At 40.5% G+C, this 17,910-nt stretch overlaps 1 protein-coding gene across 1 annotated transcript; it reads right to left on the bottom strand.

Annotated features, from left to right (window-relative positions):
• Window positions 1–3,549: 3,549 nt before the first annotated feature.
• On the bottom strand, window positions 3,550–17,200 carry matn4 (matrilin 4). Its single transcript, XM_084543105.1, has 16 exons — window positions 16,770–17,200; window positions 15,467–15,642; window positions 14,531–14,689; window positions 14,030–14,261; window positions 12,808–12,930; window positions 12,437–12,559; window positions 11,860–11,982; window positions 9,987–10,109; window positions 9,470–9,592; window positions 8,972–9,094; window positions 7,772–7,869; window positions 7,358–7,489; window positions 6,698–6,881; window positions 5,630–5,782; window positions 4,782–4,886; window positions 3,550–4,189 (listed from the first exon to the last, which is right to left on the bottom strand). Exons 1-16 carry the CDS (start codon window positions 16,849–16,851, stop codon window positions 4,131–4,133), a joined length of 2,118 nt encoding a protein of 705 aa, XP_084399231.1. The 5' UTR covers window positions 16,852–17,200; the 3' UTR covers window positions 3,550–4,130.
• Between the last annotated feature and the right edge of the window lie 710 nt (window positions 17,201–17,910).

Here is a 17,910-nt window from a genome sequence, read left to right as displayed (position 1 = left end):
CTCTCTGCATAAAGTTATTAGATGAAGTGTAGCCTAACGTTAAAAAAACAATAATGAACAAGTCTGACAAAAAGAGAGGAGGTTTGTTGAGCGTCTACTGCTTTCAGCACAGAGAGAAGTATATTACATATTGCTGGTGGAAAAACTTTGTGAGACCTCAATTTCAATCATTGTCAGTAACTTCGGAAACAAATACTATCTTATCGTCGGCCATGTTTGTTGTTTATGTTCAACTTTGTTCTTCTGGAACTCTTTGAGGTCGCGTCTAGTACACTCCAAGTGGGGTAAATCCAACATCCCAGCTTTCTGAAATGCAGCATATGCTCCCAGAGTTAATGTCACTGCCGTGCATCTGTCAGCCCACATATACTGAAACACTACATTTCCATATACCTGTGGAAATGTAGGGTCAAGGTCAGTCTACAAAAAACATCATAACGTCTTGTTTGCATCTAAAGAGGAAATGTAAAGGGAAGTATTTCCGTGTCTCTGAAAGACATGAAGTGAATCTCTCTCTGCTGACACAGTCCCAGTTTAGCTGACAATGAAAATGTTTAAGGACACGAAAGGCGACCAATTAACCTAACGAGCATGTCTTTGTACAGTAGGAGGAAGCTGGAGTACTGGAGAGAACCCACGCAGACACAGGGAGAACATGCAAACTCCACACAGAAAGGCCCAGCCGGCCTGGATTTGAACTTATTTAATGAAGCGTTGCTGTGAGGCATCAGTGCTAACCACCACAACACTGTGCTGCCCTCAATTCAGTTCAGTCCAATTCATTCATTCATTCATCTTCTGTACCCGCTTATTCCTGCTAAGTGTTGCGGGGGTCTGCTGGGGCGAGAGGCGGGGGTACACCCTGGACAGGTCGCCAGTCTATCGCAGGGCCAACAGAGAGAGACAGACAATCACATTCACACCTACGGCCAATTTAGAATCACCAATTCACCTAATGAGCATGTCTTTGGATGGTGGGAGGAAGCCGGAGTACCTGGAGAGAACCCACGCAGACACAGGGAGAACATGCAAACTCCACACAGAAAGGCCCAGTCGGCCTGGATTTGAACTTATTTAATGAAGCGTTGCTGTGAGGCATCAGTGCTAACCACCACAACACTGTGCTGCCCTCAATTCAGTTCAGTCCAATTAATTCATTCATTCATCTTCTGTACCCGCTTATTCCTGCTAAGGGTTGCGGGGGTCTGCTGGGGCGAGAGGCGGGGGTACACCCTGGACAGGTCGCCAGTCTATCGCAGGGCCAACAGAGAGAGACAGACAATCACATTCACACCTACGGCCAATTTAGAATCACCAATTCACCTAATGAGCATGTCTTTGGATGGTGGGAGGAAGCCGGAGTACCCGGAGAGAACCCACGCAGGGAGAACATGCAAACTCCACACAGAAAGGCCCAGTCGGCCCATGGATTCGAACCGGGGATCTTCTCGCTGTGCTAACCACCTCGCCACTGTGCCGCCCCAGTCCAATTCACTTCAGTTTTATTCATATACAGTAGCATCCAAAACAATACAAACTGTCTCAAGACGCTTTACAAAATCCGGTCTGAAACTTGGCCTGAAACCCCCAAAGCAAGCATGAAGGTTATGGCGGCAGGGAAAAACTGCAAGGTAGAGACAGAAAAGAGAGAAGAGAACAGCAGTCTGGACTGGAGGGACAACAGTCCAGTCGGTGTACAAGCTGTGTAAAAGAAGGGCCTGAGCAGACTCTACTTCCTGAGGAAGCTCAGGTCTTTTAATGTATGCAGCAAGTTGCTGGAGATTTTCTACCAGTCTGTTGTTGCGAGTGCTTTGTACTTTGCTGTGGTTTGTTGGGGGAGCAATACCAGCAAAAAGGACATCAGTAGGATCGACAAATTGATCCGAAAGGTTGGTCATGTTATTGGCAGAGAGTTGACCAGACAATAGAGGGCCAGTGGAGCTCATTACTCATCCAACAGACTGATCCAGCTCCGCTCCCCTGAACGCTACAGGACTTCTTTCATACCATTCTCAGTCCAGCTGTATCAACAAGTCATCTTTCTGTAACAGATAACTCCATGTTATTAATGTTTACGGACACTATTGCACCTTATTAATCATTCCTATGTATATAATATATATTCTTCCGTCTCTATTTCTTGTACATTTGTTCATATGCTAATTCCATACATTTTTTGCTTATACTATTTTATTTTATTACTTAATTAAATTTTAATTTAAATTTAATGTTTTGATTACGAAAAATTTAAATATATAGTTAAAATTAGGAAACATGTACTGTATTTTGTATATCATGTACAAGGGGATATGAAGAACTATACATGTTCTCTATGTACCATAGAAACTTCACTTTAACTTCACAAAAACTCATAACTAGAGATGCTTGTATCCACATAAACGCACTCACACTTGCATCCACCATAAGTCAAGTGAAATATTGAAAGGTATGATTGATTTGCTCCTCTAATTTTATTTCAAGGTACTGTTTAATTACAGCTGTCTGTGTCTGTTAATCTGTGACTTTTTTGTCTGGTAGTTGGTAAGCTAACCACAACACTAGCTGTTTGGAGCAGTCTGAGTAAACGTTGCATCGCTGCTGTGTATGGCTGTAGAAAAGTCAAGACTCCAGCAGCATCTCTATCGTTTGGAACAACTTTATTAGACCGACGGGTTTCAGCTCGTGGCCTTCATGAGGGGCATCAAGAAATGGTGTGTGTTATTAGAAATGCTGTGTGCACTCAACATCCGCCTACACAGTCTCAGCGAAGACGGAAGATGGGCCAATAAAACATAATGATGTGATGCCAAAGCAAAAACTCAAACCAGGAAATGAAAACTCTTTCCCAAAAAGACACCACCACTCAGAAGTGAAAAGTTCACTCCTTTATTGCGTTCTGTGCCGTGATACAGGGATTCTGTAGAAAAATACAAAAATGTAAAGCTATGAGAAAATATACAAAAACATACAGGGGTCAAATATAAAGGGCTATAAAGTGTTAGAGGGCCGACACTGTCGTAGTTGAAAGCTTCTGAGACAACAGAGGAGAATTATTTGAATATTATGTCATAGAGATGGATCTTCCTTTGCTGTTTACCAGTTGAGTGACTTGTTCTGTGTGTAAACTGATACATCATCTAGTCTAGAAAGTGCAGAGTCAAGATGACGCATGAAAGACAGGCTGTATTTATTCCTAATGAATAGTGTGTACTGATTCCTTTAAAACCCTCACATCGTCCTCTATCAACAGACTACAGCTTTAGTTAACAGTGATACATTTTAATTCCCTTTTTTTTTTATTCTAACTCCTCTTCAGCAGATGCATTCAGGCCTAAGAGGGAAAATGAGAGAGTAATGACTGTATTATAAAATGAGCCAAGTCTGTTTGGTATTGGGAGTGGTAATAACACTTAGTTCTTCTTTCTCCTGCCCTCCACCAGTCTGACGTGTATTTTCTATTCTACTGTTGGTAACAAACAGACAAACAAAAAAAAAAGAAAACCAGATCGACTATAAATACATTATATTCAACAAACTGTATAAAAACAGATCAAGTATAAATAGGGCACTAGGATAAATGAATGAACACTGAGTGTGATGGAAACTGCTAATCGTGTTTTCACTAATATCTACAGTACACTGATTACATGTAGTTTACAAAGATCGCAACATGCCTGTGATCCTCTTTGTGCACTGATAGAGGTGTACGTGTTACACAGAGGTCAGAAACAAATGTCTTTAATGTGTTCTTGTTAATTTGCGAACAAAAACTCAAAGTTAACAGATTTAATATTCATCTGTTATTCATCTTGTAACAGCTGCTCTGTTAATGGTAGCAGGGAAAGGGGATGTGTTGTTGTTTTTTAGGCAAAAAGTGAACATAATTATGTCATTTACAATTATAACAGAAATTTGATTCTATGTCACAAACTTTCAGATCACTCTCACACTCCTCTGAAGCTACAAAGCGCTTTGTCAAAAGACACTTTAGTTTGGTTTCTTGTCCACTGATTGGAAGAGTTTTTTTTTATCTCCCCCTTTAATGCTTCTGCCATGATGTGCCCTCCTCTTTCTCGTTCTGCTCTTCTTCCTCCTCTGTACCATCCTGTTTGCTCTCAGTGATGACCAGATCACTTCCTGGAGAGGAGCTGGTTCTCCAGCTGCTCCAGACGGGCTGTCATTCCAGCCAGTGGACAGTCCGTTAAGGAAATATGAACACATTTACAGTTGAAACAAGGGCAACTAGACTTGTTGGGTTTCTTGAAGACGTTCAAATTATTTATAAGGAAAATTTGTCCTTGGACATTAATGGTTCATTAGAGTACTATTCAGAACTAAACAGATTCCTCCAATCACAGGTGAGTGTCTGATCTTTAACAGACTCAAGTCATGTGAGTTTCAGGTGGACACCACCTTCAGGCGACCCAACTCTATTTGTTTCTCTCCATTTTTTGTGCCTCATACCCCTTCAGTCTGTGTGAAGAAACATGATGAGAAAGATGAGGAACTGAGGGCAACACCTTAACCTCTAGGCCAGTGATCTCTATCTCTGGGTCAAGACTCCCACATGTTAAATTTGAGAAAAGTTGGAAGAAATGTTAACAAAATCCAAGTCATAATCTCAAGATTTATAAGTCACTGAGGATTTCAAAAAACAACAGCATAAAAATGACAAAGAAATAACTTGTTTACAATCCAAACATATCCACCACGATACCACAGTTTCATACCTCAAGGTAAAAAGACTACCCTGTGTATAAAGATATTTTTTTAAAGGATATGTTTCTGTGTGAGCTGCTCCAGGCTGCTCATGGTGGCCTGCTGGAACTCCACCAGACTCTCACAGGCACATGGATCCTTCACCTCGATCTCCCCCTGGCTCTCCTCTACAGGAGGATAAAATGAAATATGCAATACACTATTTATTCACACAAACTTATTTTGAAGGTGCATTTATCTTTTTATTTATCTGTATGTGTAGGCATTAGAGGCTGATTATACAGCAGAATGCACTGCTCGTGTTAAACTTTAGCGATAAATATTAAGCTTTAATGTCACAGTGGAAAATCTAAAAGTTGAAACTGTAAATAGCTGCCCCTTTTATTGTTTTGTCTTTATGTTGGATCACATATTTTTATATTACATTTTACATCTGAATGCATTTTCGACAACTGTAATTGTGTGCTTTTGCCAGTAGATGGTGACAAAGATCAAGACGTCCTTACAGCTACATGTAAGTCTGGTCTTTTGGATTTTACTTTACGGTGGACAAAATCTTTTGAAACTGGTATAATAATTAACTATTTATAGTTTTCATTCTGTTTTTGACATAGAAATGATGTAAGTGAATATAATATGCAGTATGTTCCTCTGACAAGTGGCGGATAAGAGGTTTAAAGATACTGCCACTTTTGTGAACAGTGCAGCTTTTACTTATTCCATATATGCAGCCATATACTTTATATAGAGTGATTAGCGGGATGATCAGTTTGGGACTTTCTGCTTAAAAAAAACAAAAAAACAGGGTCACCTAATGAAACATTTATTAATAGGTGAAGAACTACTTTATTTATGTGCGGCTCCTCTGAACTGCTAATAATTTGTGTTGTGGTGCTTGACAGTACTGTACCTGGGCACACATTGAGTTTGAGGTTCTCAGCGATGGTGCTGATGGCGGTGAAGTCAGTGGTGTAATAGAAATGTTTCTCCACAGGCTCAGACGCAATCACACGGAGCTCATCTTCCACGGCTTTGCCGACGCCCACAGCGTACATGGTGATACCTACACAGAAAGAACAAGTTACAGAGATAAATCTTCACCATCGTCTAGAGCCAGGGGCTCCTAACCTGGGGTCAGAGTGCCAAAGATCACAGTGGGTTCATGAGGTATTCTGAGGTTGACAAAATTAGAGTTGAGTAAGAGAAATATAACCAAAAACCAAGCAAAAAGGGTTTGGGAACTGTGGATCTAGATCAAGAAATCAAGCTGTGGAATTCACAGCTGAGTCTTCTCCACAAACGTGGTTCAGAGTCACACATTTCACCTGCTTCTCTATTTCAGAAACTACAGATCATAATGTTACAAATGACATTTGAGTGAAGAGAATATTTCTGACCAGTTCAAGATATAATAAAAAATTTACAGGTCCACATTTATGCGATTTGCCTTTAGCTCTTCATTCTGCCAAAGTTCTAACTTGCAGAGGTCAGTCTTCACTAAGATTTAAAGATACCAAATTAGGGAACAGCTTTTCCAATTTGGCAAAAAAAGGAAAAACTGTTGCTCTATAAATTGTTACAAAAGCTGCTTTGTGCACCCACCATATATGCATGTTTTATTTGCTTCATTCACAATGATATGTTTTATTACTTTTGCTCAGGAGACAGTCAAGGTATATAGACCGTACTTTGCTCTATTTTTATTACTATTAGAGTTAAATTGTTGTTCTCTATAACATTTGTTTAATACTATTAAATGGTAAATGGTCTTGCTTTTATATAGCGCTTTTCTACCTATTGGTACTCAAAAAACTTTACAGTCACAGACACATCCACTCATTCGCTCACACAAGCACACACCAGTGCCACACACTGGGAGCCATTTCGGCACTTTTTGTCTTTCCTTTCACTACATATCATATTATTATCTTTTCCTGTGAAATAAAATATAAAGAGTACATAGGATTAAATGAATCACCAGCTTCTTTGGCCATCTTGGCGTACTCGGTGATATCATCCTGCGAGCGTCCGTCTGTGAAGACCAGTCCGATTCGAGGGATGTTGCGGCTGGGAGGACGAGCGCCCTCTGCCTCTGAGAAGCTGTTCTCCAGCATGTGCTTTAGGGCCAGGCCCGTCATGGTACCTTTCTCCATGTATTCAACCTAAACGGGAACATTAATCATGTTTCAGTCGTGTTTGGGGCCAATGAGTTGTTCTTCTTCATCCAGCATGTCTTAAACATGTTCATATTCAGAATGGGCCTGTAGATCTGTTTCTACTGGGTGACTGTGAAGTTGTACTTTAGTTGTTTGTGAAGTCTCACACGTTCACTCCAGCTTTACATTTTATTTATGTGCTTTAAAGGCTTGTGGTTCTTTGTGACATGTCTGGTGTTAACATTCAAAACACAAGCTATAACAAGGGCAATTGAAGTTTCTTCAAGATTTTTTGCTACTCATCCAAGTAGCTTCTTCAGTTCTTCAGTTCTGATTGGACTGTTCTGAAGAAGCTACGTCTACAAGGAACTCCAGTTGCCCTTGTTTCAGCTTGCTTTTTGGATATTGATGACCTGGATGACTGAGAACCTTCACAGACTTGTGGTGTTTACATGTAGAACTGAACTTTGCGACATTGGTACCTTCATGACGGCAGCTTTGATCTCATCAGCAGTGTGGTACTTGTTGAGAGAGAACTCTGTCCTGACCCGGCTGGAGTACTGAACCAGACCCACTCTGGTACCATGAGCAGACACATCCAGAGAGTCCACGACCTGCAGCACAGGAGGAGGTCAGGGATGTTCATCTGATTCAGCTGTAGTCACATCTGCACTTTATTTGTATTTATTTTGTTTTGCATTTAGTTTCTGGCTCAGACAAACGCAAACCTACAGTAACCATGTCACCACCATCCAAAACAACACGATGTAGAATAATACAATGTTCAGTTTAATGTAGAGAAATTATATGGGGCAGGAAAATGCTTGTTTTTGTATTCATTTTTTGGTTTTTATTTGAGCCGTGGTATCATACCAAAATACTGGGACATGCCCCACCTGGTTAACAAACTTTTTGACCAGCTCAAAGTTTTGGGGTCGGACGCTCTTGGAGCCGTCGATCAGAAGCACAAGGTCGATGTTGGCAGACTTGCAGGCTGAAGAATAAGAAAAAGAAAATGAATACTCACATAATACAGATACTAGATCATTTTTATATGTCTTGTTTAAATAAAGTTACATTTTTACTTGTTATTGACAGGTCTTTGTATCAGTGAAGTTTTACAGGTGCAGACTACCGACTTTCAGAGTCAGATGATATTTCAGCAGAGAAAAAAACCCCGAATGTATATACTATGGGGGTGCAGTTATTCACACATGTATACAATTTTTCATCTGTAAAATTGGTCTCAGTGCTTTAACAATGAAATGTTTGTGTTTTGAAGTTACAGTGACCTGCAATGGGGATGTTATAGCAATATAATCAAATTTCAGACCTATTTGGGTAGAATATGTCAGTTAAAAATCATTTAATGAGGAGAAGTTAAAACAAGCACCTGATCAGTCAATTAAATTTTTGATTCTGATTTGCTCACTTGAGTCTTCTTAAAGTATATTTCTCGAGGGTGATAAATGAGGTGTTCTCTCCTGCCACATATCATCAGGTGGAGGTGCTGTGTGAATGTTACTGACAGGCACTTTGGATTCCTCTCCAGAGGGAAAGAACATCCAGAAGAAAGTCTTCATCTTCGTCCAGCCAGTTTCTCTCAGACATATTTGAGCTGCTTTTAACATCAGGACGAGATCTGGTTCATTTTCTCAAGCATCTTTATTTCATTTCCTGAAACATAACTTCTCTTTTCTTACTCTGACTGTAACGTCTGCTCTCCACGTTTTTTCCCTTCAGCGGTGACCTGACCCCTGATTCATAACAGCTTTCTTAAGTGATGGCTGATGGTAATGCAGGTTATGCACAGACGACTCTTTTCTTCTGTATGTGTTGTTTCCTGTTCTCTGATTTATCTGACATGCAGCGGTGATGCGGACCTCCTGACACCTTAATCCAAAACGTTTAGGTTGATCCTGCAGGATCAACAGGATCTAAATCACCCTTCTGCTTCAGAGGTTTGTGCTTCTAGAAACTAAGCTTACTGATAAAGTTCTTTTTAAGATTATGACTGCACAGATTGTATTTTTTGTCTGGGCTGGCAAGTTTGTACTTCAGCGGTCATTCAGGTTATTGATCCAAGTTCAACTTACTGCCACAACTCTTGCCATCATCTTGCAGTAGTTGCCCCTCGGGACAGATACAGTAGTAAGATCCTGGAGTGCTCACACACTGGTGTTCACAACGGTGCTCCACTGTGTTACACAGGTCCATGTCTGCAGATACATAAACAGTAAATATAACACAAACATACAGGCACATGCAGACCAGGCCATGCATTTACCTCTGTAGGTAATGTCCTACTTTAGTTGGATTGTTAATGGACCATTACTGTTATGCTATAGTTCAGAAGATGATATCTGGCTAATGGACAGGAAATAAATGTGAAAAACAACATAGTGTCAGCTCAGTGAGATTTAGTTTTCTGTTTTAACCTTTTTTTTTCTTTTACTTCAGAGTGGTTATACTGCCAAGAAACTGAATTGCATTTTCTCCTTTTCTTAGTTCATAAAGTTACAATAAAATAGAGACAACACAAGATGAGAAAAGTTTTTAGTTTGTGTGTGTGTGTGTGTGTGAAATCCACTGACTTGTGCAGGTCTTCTTGTCCTTGTTCAGTTTGAATCCTTTGTTGCATTGGCAGGTGAAGACGCCCGGTGCGCTGACACAGATTTGTTCACAGTCGTGCTTTCCCTCGGCACACAGGTCAATGGCTGTGTAACACACACACAAAGTCATCTCCGTTTATAGTAACAGTGGAACATTGTGTCTGGGTTGTTTTCCTGTGTGGATGTGGTTCTGCATTTCTATAAGCACAAGCAGACGCTAGAGGATCATGTGATGAAAATATATATTATTTACATTAATTAATTCATATTTGTCATCTGATGTTATGGTGTAATGTTAAAGTGACGTGTGTTGTCCTGACCATTAGTCTCAGGACTCTAGCGGCTTCAGTTCCCCAGCCTTCACATCTGAGAAGACTGGAGAGACTGTAGGAGGAGAAGGAACAGGCTGGCCTCCAGTGAATGACAGATAAACCAGGTGTGTGTTTGCTAGTGCGTGTACACCCGTGAATGCGTGTATTTGTGCGAGGGCCTGACTAACGTGCGCAGGTCTTCTCGTCTTCATTGAGTGTGTATCCTTCGTTGCAGTCGCAGGTGAAGACGCCGGGCGCGCTGACACAGATTTGTTCACAGTCATGTTTCCCCTCAGCGCACAGGTCAATGGCTAAACAACACACACGCACATTGGGTTAATGTGTGTGTGTGTGTGTGTGTGTGTGTGTGTGTTGTAGATATTATTCTGAGAAAATGTACTGTCATCAGAGCCAATGAACAATTTTAAGTTGTGAGTTCTGTGTTGGATTTTGATGAAAATAATACGTTTGAATCAAGGTCTAAATTATATTTTATTATGACTCACAAGAACATGATGTCGTTTCTAATCTTTAAATAACTTGTTTATTTAAATGTGAGTTATCCGGGTGTTTTCAAAAAGCCAAGAACAGCTGATAGTGTATTATTTAAAGCACATAATGCTGCTGTGGTATTTGGGTTAAACAGACGACACAATTACATGGTGTATCACTGGAGCTTTGAAGATTTGGATGGCTTCAAGGGAATAGCAAGTCTTTGGTTACGCAAAGGTTGTAAATTGTCTTAATTTCACAGTTTTCTGTCAACAGGATCCTGTACTGCAGCTGTTTCCCATGTAAGTGCCACTGAGGCATCTGTACATTAGTGTGCAGCATGCATGAATATGTACAAACACGTTGATGGCTTGCTTTACCGTGCATACGACATGCTTCCTGGAGAATATGCACTGTGTGTGCGGATGTTTTTTATTTCAGGTTAATTAAATAAAGAGGCCAGTTGGACACAGTTGTCATTACAGAGACTTGGCTGCAGGTTTTTGCTTCATTAGTAATTTATTATTCAAACGTCTTCATCGGTTTCAAATATGGGTTTTTTAGAAAAAACAGGATGTCAGACCCACAACAAATGAAAACTTATTTACTTATTCTACTAAAATGGTTTAATTTTCCAGAGTTTTTGTTCATTTTGCATTATTTGCTCCCATAAAACTGACATGAACCAATACAGTTAAACCTCAAATGACCTGACATTTCATCCTCATTCTTGTCTGAAGATGGTATGTTTCTCTTTCAGAAGCAACTTCTAGGCAATCAACCAATTTTTGAAGATCCTGTTCTAGCTGAAAAATGTCTTTGCTGAATACTGCAATGAAATGCCAAGTATTCTCCGGTGGCTTAATGTAACTCTTCTCTCTAATTACAAGGAACTGATTTCAAGGCATAGCAAATATCAGAAATAAATCAGGCAAAGATATAATCACTGATAGGCCAATACTGGAAATTTTTGGATACTGGAATATTTGGAAATTTTCATTTGTGTTGACCAAAATGATTTTGAGCTAAACGCATCCTCCTTCACTAACCAGCTGCATCATATTGTTCTTTCCAAACCACTTTGGAGTATGAAAATAATAAATTTAGAAGAAAGGATAAATTACATAAATGGTTTGGTATTCTTGGCTATTGCATGCGCTCTGCTCTGCCTTATTGGTCCATGGTGAGACGCCCCTTGGTTGAGTGAAAGGACAAACGTGTTTGAAAATAACATTTTAATTGTCATCACGTCAGACTGAAAAGGGATATGCGAATGAGTTGTGCTGCAACTGCATCATTTTGGGTTTGCACCAAATGACGGAGCCAGCAAGATTTCAGCCAAGCTTTTTTTTTTTTATGATTTGCGTGAGGAAAACAGCTGCCAGAGATACGACAGTAGTAGACTCATGAGTTTTAAGAATCTCAATACAATTGCACTATCTCAGGCTTGTTTTACTCCAGTTTGCCTATATGATATTAACATTAGCTGCAGCATAAAACCTCCATTGTAGCAGCAGCAGTGCGTGTCTTTTTCTCAGATGATTGCTCTTCCATGTTGGTGCTACTTACCCTGGCAGGTCTTGCCGTTGTCCAGCAGCCTGTATCCTTCGTTACAACGGCAGTGATAGCCACTGAGCACACTCACACACTCATGATCGCAACTGTGGTTCCCAAACGAACAGTAGTCGATCACTGAAGGGAGGAAAGCAGCAAGGCCGTGAGCAGCAGAAAGAGCAGCAGCAAAATGAGCGCGGTTGCATTTATGTTCCTTTTGCCTCACAGTTAGTCTCACCTAAAACAAGCAAAGATCCCAACTTCTAAAAATAAGTTTTATATGCTATGAAAGCTATAACTCCAGTTTCAGAGAATAACTGTTAACTTGAGGCTGGACTCTCATAAAGGGGTATCCTGACTGTGCTCAGTTCAGTGATTCCAAGCTGGAGTATTAATAATTTCATATTCAACTTTTAAACATATCGGTGTCCTGCGAATTCTTTTTACTGAGACAGACTGCAGACAGAGGAACAAAATGCAAACCCACACTCACTTCATGAAGCAGCAGAGGAATCGACAGAATCCATTTCAGCCTGCAATGAATTCTCTTGTGAGGATTATATGATGTGTTGTTTGAGTGTGTGAGACTAACTTGAGCAGGTCTTCTTGTCGTCGTTCAGTTTGTATCCTTTGTTGCAGTCGCAGGTGAAGGAACCAGGGGAGCTGATGCACAATTGTTCACAGTCGTGCTTTCCCTCTGCGCACAGATCTATGGCTGAAACACACACATTCACAATTTGTGGAGTCACTTTTTCCATTATCAATAAGTGGGGGTAATTAAATAGTTACAAATTTGCACCTTTAGCAATGTCAGGTATTGCCTTCTGCAAATGTGTTGGTTGTTTTTGTATAGTGCAGAGTAATTTACATTATTAATGTTAAAATAACATGTCCACGAATGTATAAATGTTTCTGGCTTAAAGAGTGCTTCTTGTAGCTTGACTTTGCTCAGTGATTTGTTACCTGTGCATGTTTTCCCATCATCATTCAGGGTGTATCCAGGCAGACAGAGGCAGTGGTAGGAGCCCGGGGAGCTTTCACAGATGTGCTCACAGCCGTGGTCCGACTCCACACACATATCAATACCTGTAGAGCAGAGGAGATCCATGAGACTATGAGGGGGGATTTCTGGTATGTACAGTTCAACTCATCTCATTTTAGTGGTATCTCTGTTTTGGGTAAGAGAATTTTTCCAGTCTGAGAAAATGGACAACAATAGCTTTTGTGTAATCTTAAGGTTTTATTACCCGAAGAAGCCCACATGGTGGCAACACGGGGGGAAAATCAGGACAAAACATCTTATTGGTCACCATTTTTACATTGATAATTACATTAATGCTGATTTCTGGAAATCCAAGACAAGCTCTACATTTACACACCCTGTCTAACAGTCATGGAGCATATATCTCTTCTTTGTAGAATGAAAAAAATTATATATGTATACATCTGAGATGATACATCCTTAGTTTCTCATGTCATCTTCACATACAGTGAGGAAATTATCTCACCATCTTCAGATGTGGAGGAACGTCAGCTACCCCTGGATGTCTGCAATCGTGTGTGAGTGATTTCAAACCCACACCATAACCCCTCCACCAAAAACTACATATTAATTACATGTAGTCGATCAATTACATATTGATTCACTGTTTTATGCTAGGTTTATGTGTCCAGGTTAGACTGATGGCCTGCATGAGGAGATATCTTGTGCTTAAGGGATCTGAGCGAAGCTGATTTGAAAGAGTGTCAGGTTCTGTGTGGTGTTTCTAATTACATAACGAATCTGGTTTAGCCACAGATGAAGCCATCTGCATTAAATTTGAATTCCAGAGACTTGACTGCAGGTTTTTACTGACGTCAAAATTACTTTAAATAACAGTAATCCATTAGCTGCATTCATCTGTTTGTTAGCAGGTCTTCACCAGATTCAGATGTGGACTTAATGAAAAATAAAAGGATGTCAAATCCACAAAGAATGAGACTTTGATGAGATCGTTAATGTTCTCATTAAGGTTTTCATTTTGCATTCTTTGTTTATATAGAACCGACGTGAACTAATTTGATGACCTGAATTAATCCTGTTTGGATTGAAAAGTGTTTTTTAGAAAATACAGTAAAGGAAAGCCATAATGTCTGCTTTGTGTTTGTAAAAACAGGGATGTCATTTCCTGCCGAGCAGTCTTACCGCAAAGCTTGTCCTGGAACTGCAATCCGAACTGGTGAATGAGGTCAAAGGACTCGACCAGGAAGACGTGGTCCTCGAAGGGCGGGGATGCCATAGCCCGTAGCGATGTCATGTCGGCTCTGGCAACTCCCACAGCGTAGATCTCGATGCCTTTCTCTCTGGCCTCGGCTGCCACCTCAGCCACACGGTCCTGAGGACGTCCATCTGTCACAATCACAGCCACGTTGGGGACCTAAAGGGGAAGAAAACCCTCAGGATCAGAGCTAAGGTGTGGCAGGAGGCTTGGTGGTATTAATGGGATGGTATTAAAGTTGGAACAAGGTCAAGAAAAATAGAAAAGCTTTGCCACTAAAACAAAGCTTAAGTGTTGCGGAAAGATTTCAAATGAAGCCAAATCAAAACTATGGAGTAAAAATATTACAAACTACAAAAAGAAAGTGTACTCCAAATAATAAATGTCATTGTTTCAGACTCTGGGACGTCCAGTAGGACTTGCAGTACCTTTGGCCTGTCTCCAGCCTCAGCGGTGAAAGCTTGGTTCATCACATATCTGATGGCGAGCCCAGTCATGGTTCCCTGAGCAAGAGGGATGATCTGATTGATGCCTTTCACCATGCTGTCCAGCTTGGCATGGGTCTTCAGAGAGAACTCACTGCGGACCTGAAAACAGAGGGGAGAGTGGTGACAGGTATTGTGTTCGAATGACTCTAATCTTCCACTAATAATTAGAATAAAAATGGCTCATCTAACCACATCGGTCAGAACGGGCTGGTCTGATCAGATATAGAGGGTGGTGTTAAACTTTATGTTAACACTTGATCTGCTGGTTTCGCTCTGGTTAGAATAAATCCATTCATTCTAAGCTTGCTTGCTCCATGTTCGGTAAAAATCAGGTGATGAGTTTCCAGGAGGGACAGAAACATGGAGGTAGAAAAACAACCAGTTGTATCTGAAAAGATGAACGAAGCTGGAACTAATGTGGACAGTAACATTGGAGACGTGGAGACATCTTGGTCATATTCTTCTACTCTATCAGTTCAGGACTGGAGACAAAGTAGGAGGAAAAACTTCTTATATTTTCTTCTTTCTTATTTTTCGTTATATTTCCTGCAGATTTTATTTCACATTTGTCTAAAATGTTCTGATGTTTTGGGGCATGCAACCTCATGCATCTGATCAGATCATTTTATTTAGCGTTGAATCTTAGCCATCGAATCTATGATCAGGTTGGAGAAATAGTGTCCATATGAATGTAGCTGCTCAGAGAAAGCAGGCTGTATGCCAGTCCTCTTATTGGGTTTAATCCTCGGATGTGATTATTGTTGAATAAAGACGTTTAAGTTATGCTTCTCTAAATGCATGGACAAATGCTGAAGATCATCAACAATAAGATAATGCAACATTAAAGAAGGTCCAGAAGCTGTGCACCTACAGTACCTGGCTGGAGTACTGAACCACTCCCACTCTGGTGGCGTTGAGTCCGATGTCCAGCGTGTTGAGAATGTCAATCATGAACTTCCTCATGGTCTCAAACTCGTGCGGCCTTACGCTGCGGGAGCTGTCGATGAGGAAGACCAGATCCACCGGACCAGACTTACACTTCTGCTCAGGACCTGGAAGACATATCAGGCAAGTCAGAAGAGAAGTCAGCGAGCTCCTGAGCTAAAACCGATTGAACTGATTTTATAAGAAGAGGACAGAAATCAATAACGATGGTTGGCATTTTCAAGCTAAATCTTTTTGTACACGAATCAAAGTTATTGTAAAATACAAACATTTTCCTCAACAAATGCAAAATCACGCTTCCTGTTTGATATTTTTGATATCTAAATTTCAGCAGTGGCTTTGTTCTTTGCGGGATTTGGAACTAAAAGGAAAACTGTCCAAATAGTTAGTGAAGTCAGGTCATGTATAAATAATGCAACAGCTTGTGAACAAAGTGTCTCCTACTGAACATACAGTAATACATTATAAGATAAACTACTTTTCCCTCTGTGGATTTTCAAATGTGTCAGTTTAGCTGCGTGTGTGTTGTTTGAGGCTTTCCTCATATGTCTTTCACATTATTTACCACCTGAACTCACTTCTCTGTTACTGCAGCTGCCACACAGCACCTGGTTTTGTCTTTAATTTTTCGGGACGCGCTCTCATGTTGTAACATCATCCAGGTTCAAAAACGCTGCAGTCGTGAATGAGGTATGAGGTGAGCCTGTGTTTGTGGCGTGGCTTTATGAGTTGGAAAGAGATCGTTTGATTAATGAACTTCCAGAATTTCTTCACAAAGGCCAAACTGAAACTGGACGTCATAACAGGAGAGACTCGGAGTCAGCTTGAGGAGACACGTGGGACTGTTGAGTTTCAAACAGAACAATGGTCGGTTTGTAACATCCTACAAATCTGTAATTTTCTGGCCATATACAGTAAATCAAGTCAACTGGAGATTTAATGTAAACGGCATCCAAATGTATTGACATTATACGTCTGCTGAGATTAAGTCATGAATGATGAAATGTGACAACCTAAAGCACAAATACCAAACACAAAAACTGGTTTCTTCTTCGGCAGCTTCAGCCTCTTAAATGTCATGAACATTATATTTTGTGCTTGATTTAACGATTTCCCGTTAAAGAAAGAAAACCCAAAGCCCAGTTTGGAATATTACGGAAGAATGCAATGAAAAAAAAATTCTCCCTGTCTGTCTTAGTTTTTCTGTTATCTCTCACGGTGTCTGTGGACTGACCTAGTTTCGGCCTGGCGGTGGCGAGGACGGCCAGGGTCAGTAGAACGAAGCCACACAGCGCTCCAAGCTGTCTCATCTTCATCCTGATGATACCGATCTAGATGAGTCGCTCGCGGCCGAACTGGAACAGGATCAGATTCTGTGAAGGGAAGACGCTGCGGGTGAGTCAGAAGAAGGACAGAGAATTTGGTCCACTTTGTGTCTGATGTGTCTTATGGGACGTTGTCTGGACTTTTCAGTGGGACTTAATAAGTAACAATGCAGCTCCTTAACACAAAGATCATGTTAAGTTTCAGATCTTGTTTTTGTAATTTTACACACAAATTTGGACTGGGTTTAATCTCACACAATCTTATTTTTGACTTTCAGCGGTTTTATTGAATCAATATCTCTCTGCAGAGTGAATTGGAATTAACTCTCAGTACTAAGAACTGTAATTATTTTCATAGATTCTTTTTATAGATTTTGAATACACAATAGTTTCATTTTAAAGCAAAATTGGACAAATGTTTCAGTTTTTTCCATGATCTTTCACGAACCAGAAAGAATATCTAGACAGTGATTTGTTCTAATACTACCAACTTGTCTTGTGCCTAAACTTTAACAAATTCTCAGAGTAGAAGAAAACTTTGGGAAACAAAAATCAGGTAGGAATACTTCAATGTATAACCAATGGACATACACTCAGTGTTGTCTTGCACAAAAAACAAAATGGGAGCACATATTATATAAGCTACCTCATATTTTAAATTTCAGTCTGGTAACCCTGGCAATATTAGTTTATGCTTGGAGCATAATCAGTTCCCAACAGAGAGACTCCAGATCAACTTTCCACCACATAAAATCTGGGGCTGGGGAAAGTCTGTCTGACTTCCAGGCTGTCTCGGATGGGCTATCTTAGAGTGTGTTCACATGAGGTCATTGTTCCAAAACCGGGGGCGTTTCCCTACCAGGTTAGTTTGTTTGTACTGGTGTGAACGCAGCAATCAAACTGCGTCCTGGAACAAATAAACCGAGCTGAACCCTGTCAGAGAGGGTGCTAGCAGCCTGCATGCAACTGCTCCCCAGAGCAGTTTGTTTGCAGTGTTGTATCTCTGGCCTGGTACTGTAACTCTGGCAGGATTAGGTCTTTCTACTCTCT

This window comes from Chelon labrosus (assembly GCF_963514085.1).
Source record: "Chelon labrosus genome assembly, chromosome: 4".
In the NCBI taxonomy this organism is placed as follows: Eukaryota; Metazoa; Chordata; class Actinopteri; order Mugiliformes; family Mugilidae; genus Chelon; species Chelon labrosus.
This window is presented reverse-complemented; position numbering and strand designations above follow the sequence as displayed.

Excerpts from the sequence above, each read along its gene's own strand:
- matn4 (XM_084543105.1), bottom strand. The coding sequence starts at position 16,851 with ATGAAGATGAGACAGCTTGGAGCGCTGTGTGGCTTCGTTCTACTGACC. Across the intron at positions 14,690-15,466 it reads TGGTTCAGTACTCCAGCCAG|GTCCGCAGTGAGTTCTCTCT; the intron begins GTACTGTAGGTG and ends CTCTGTTTTCAG. Across the intron at positions 9,095-9,469 it reads GGACAAGAAGACCTGCACAA|ACATGGACCTGTGTAACACA; the intron begins GTCAGTGGATTT and ends ATGTATCTGCAG.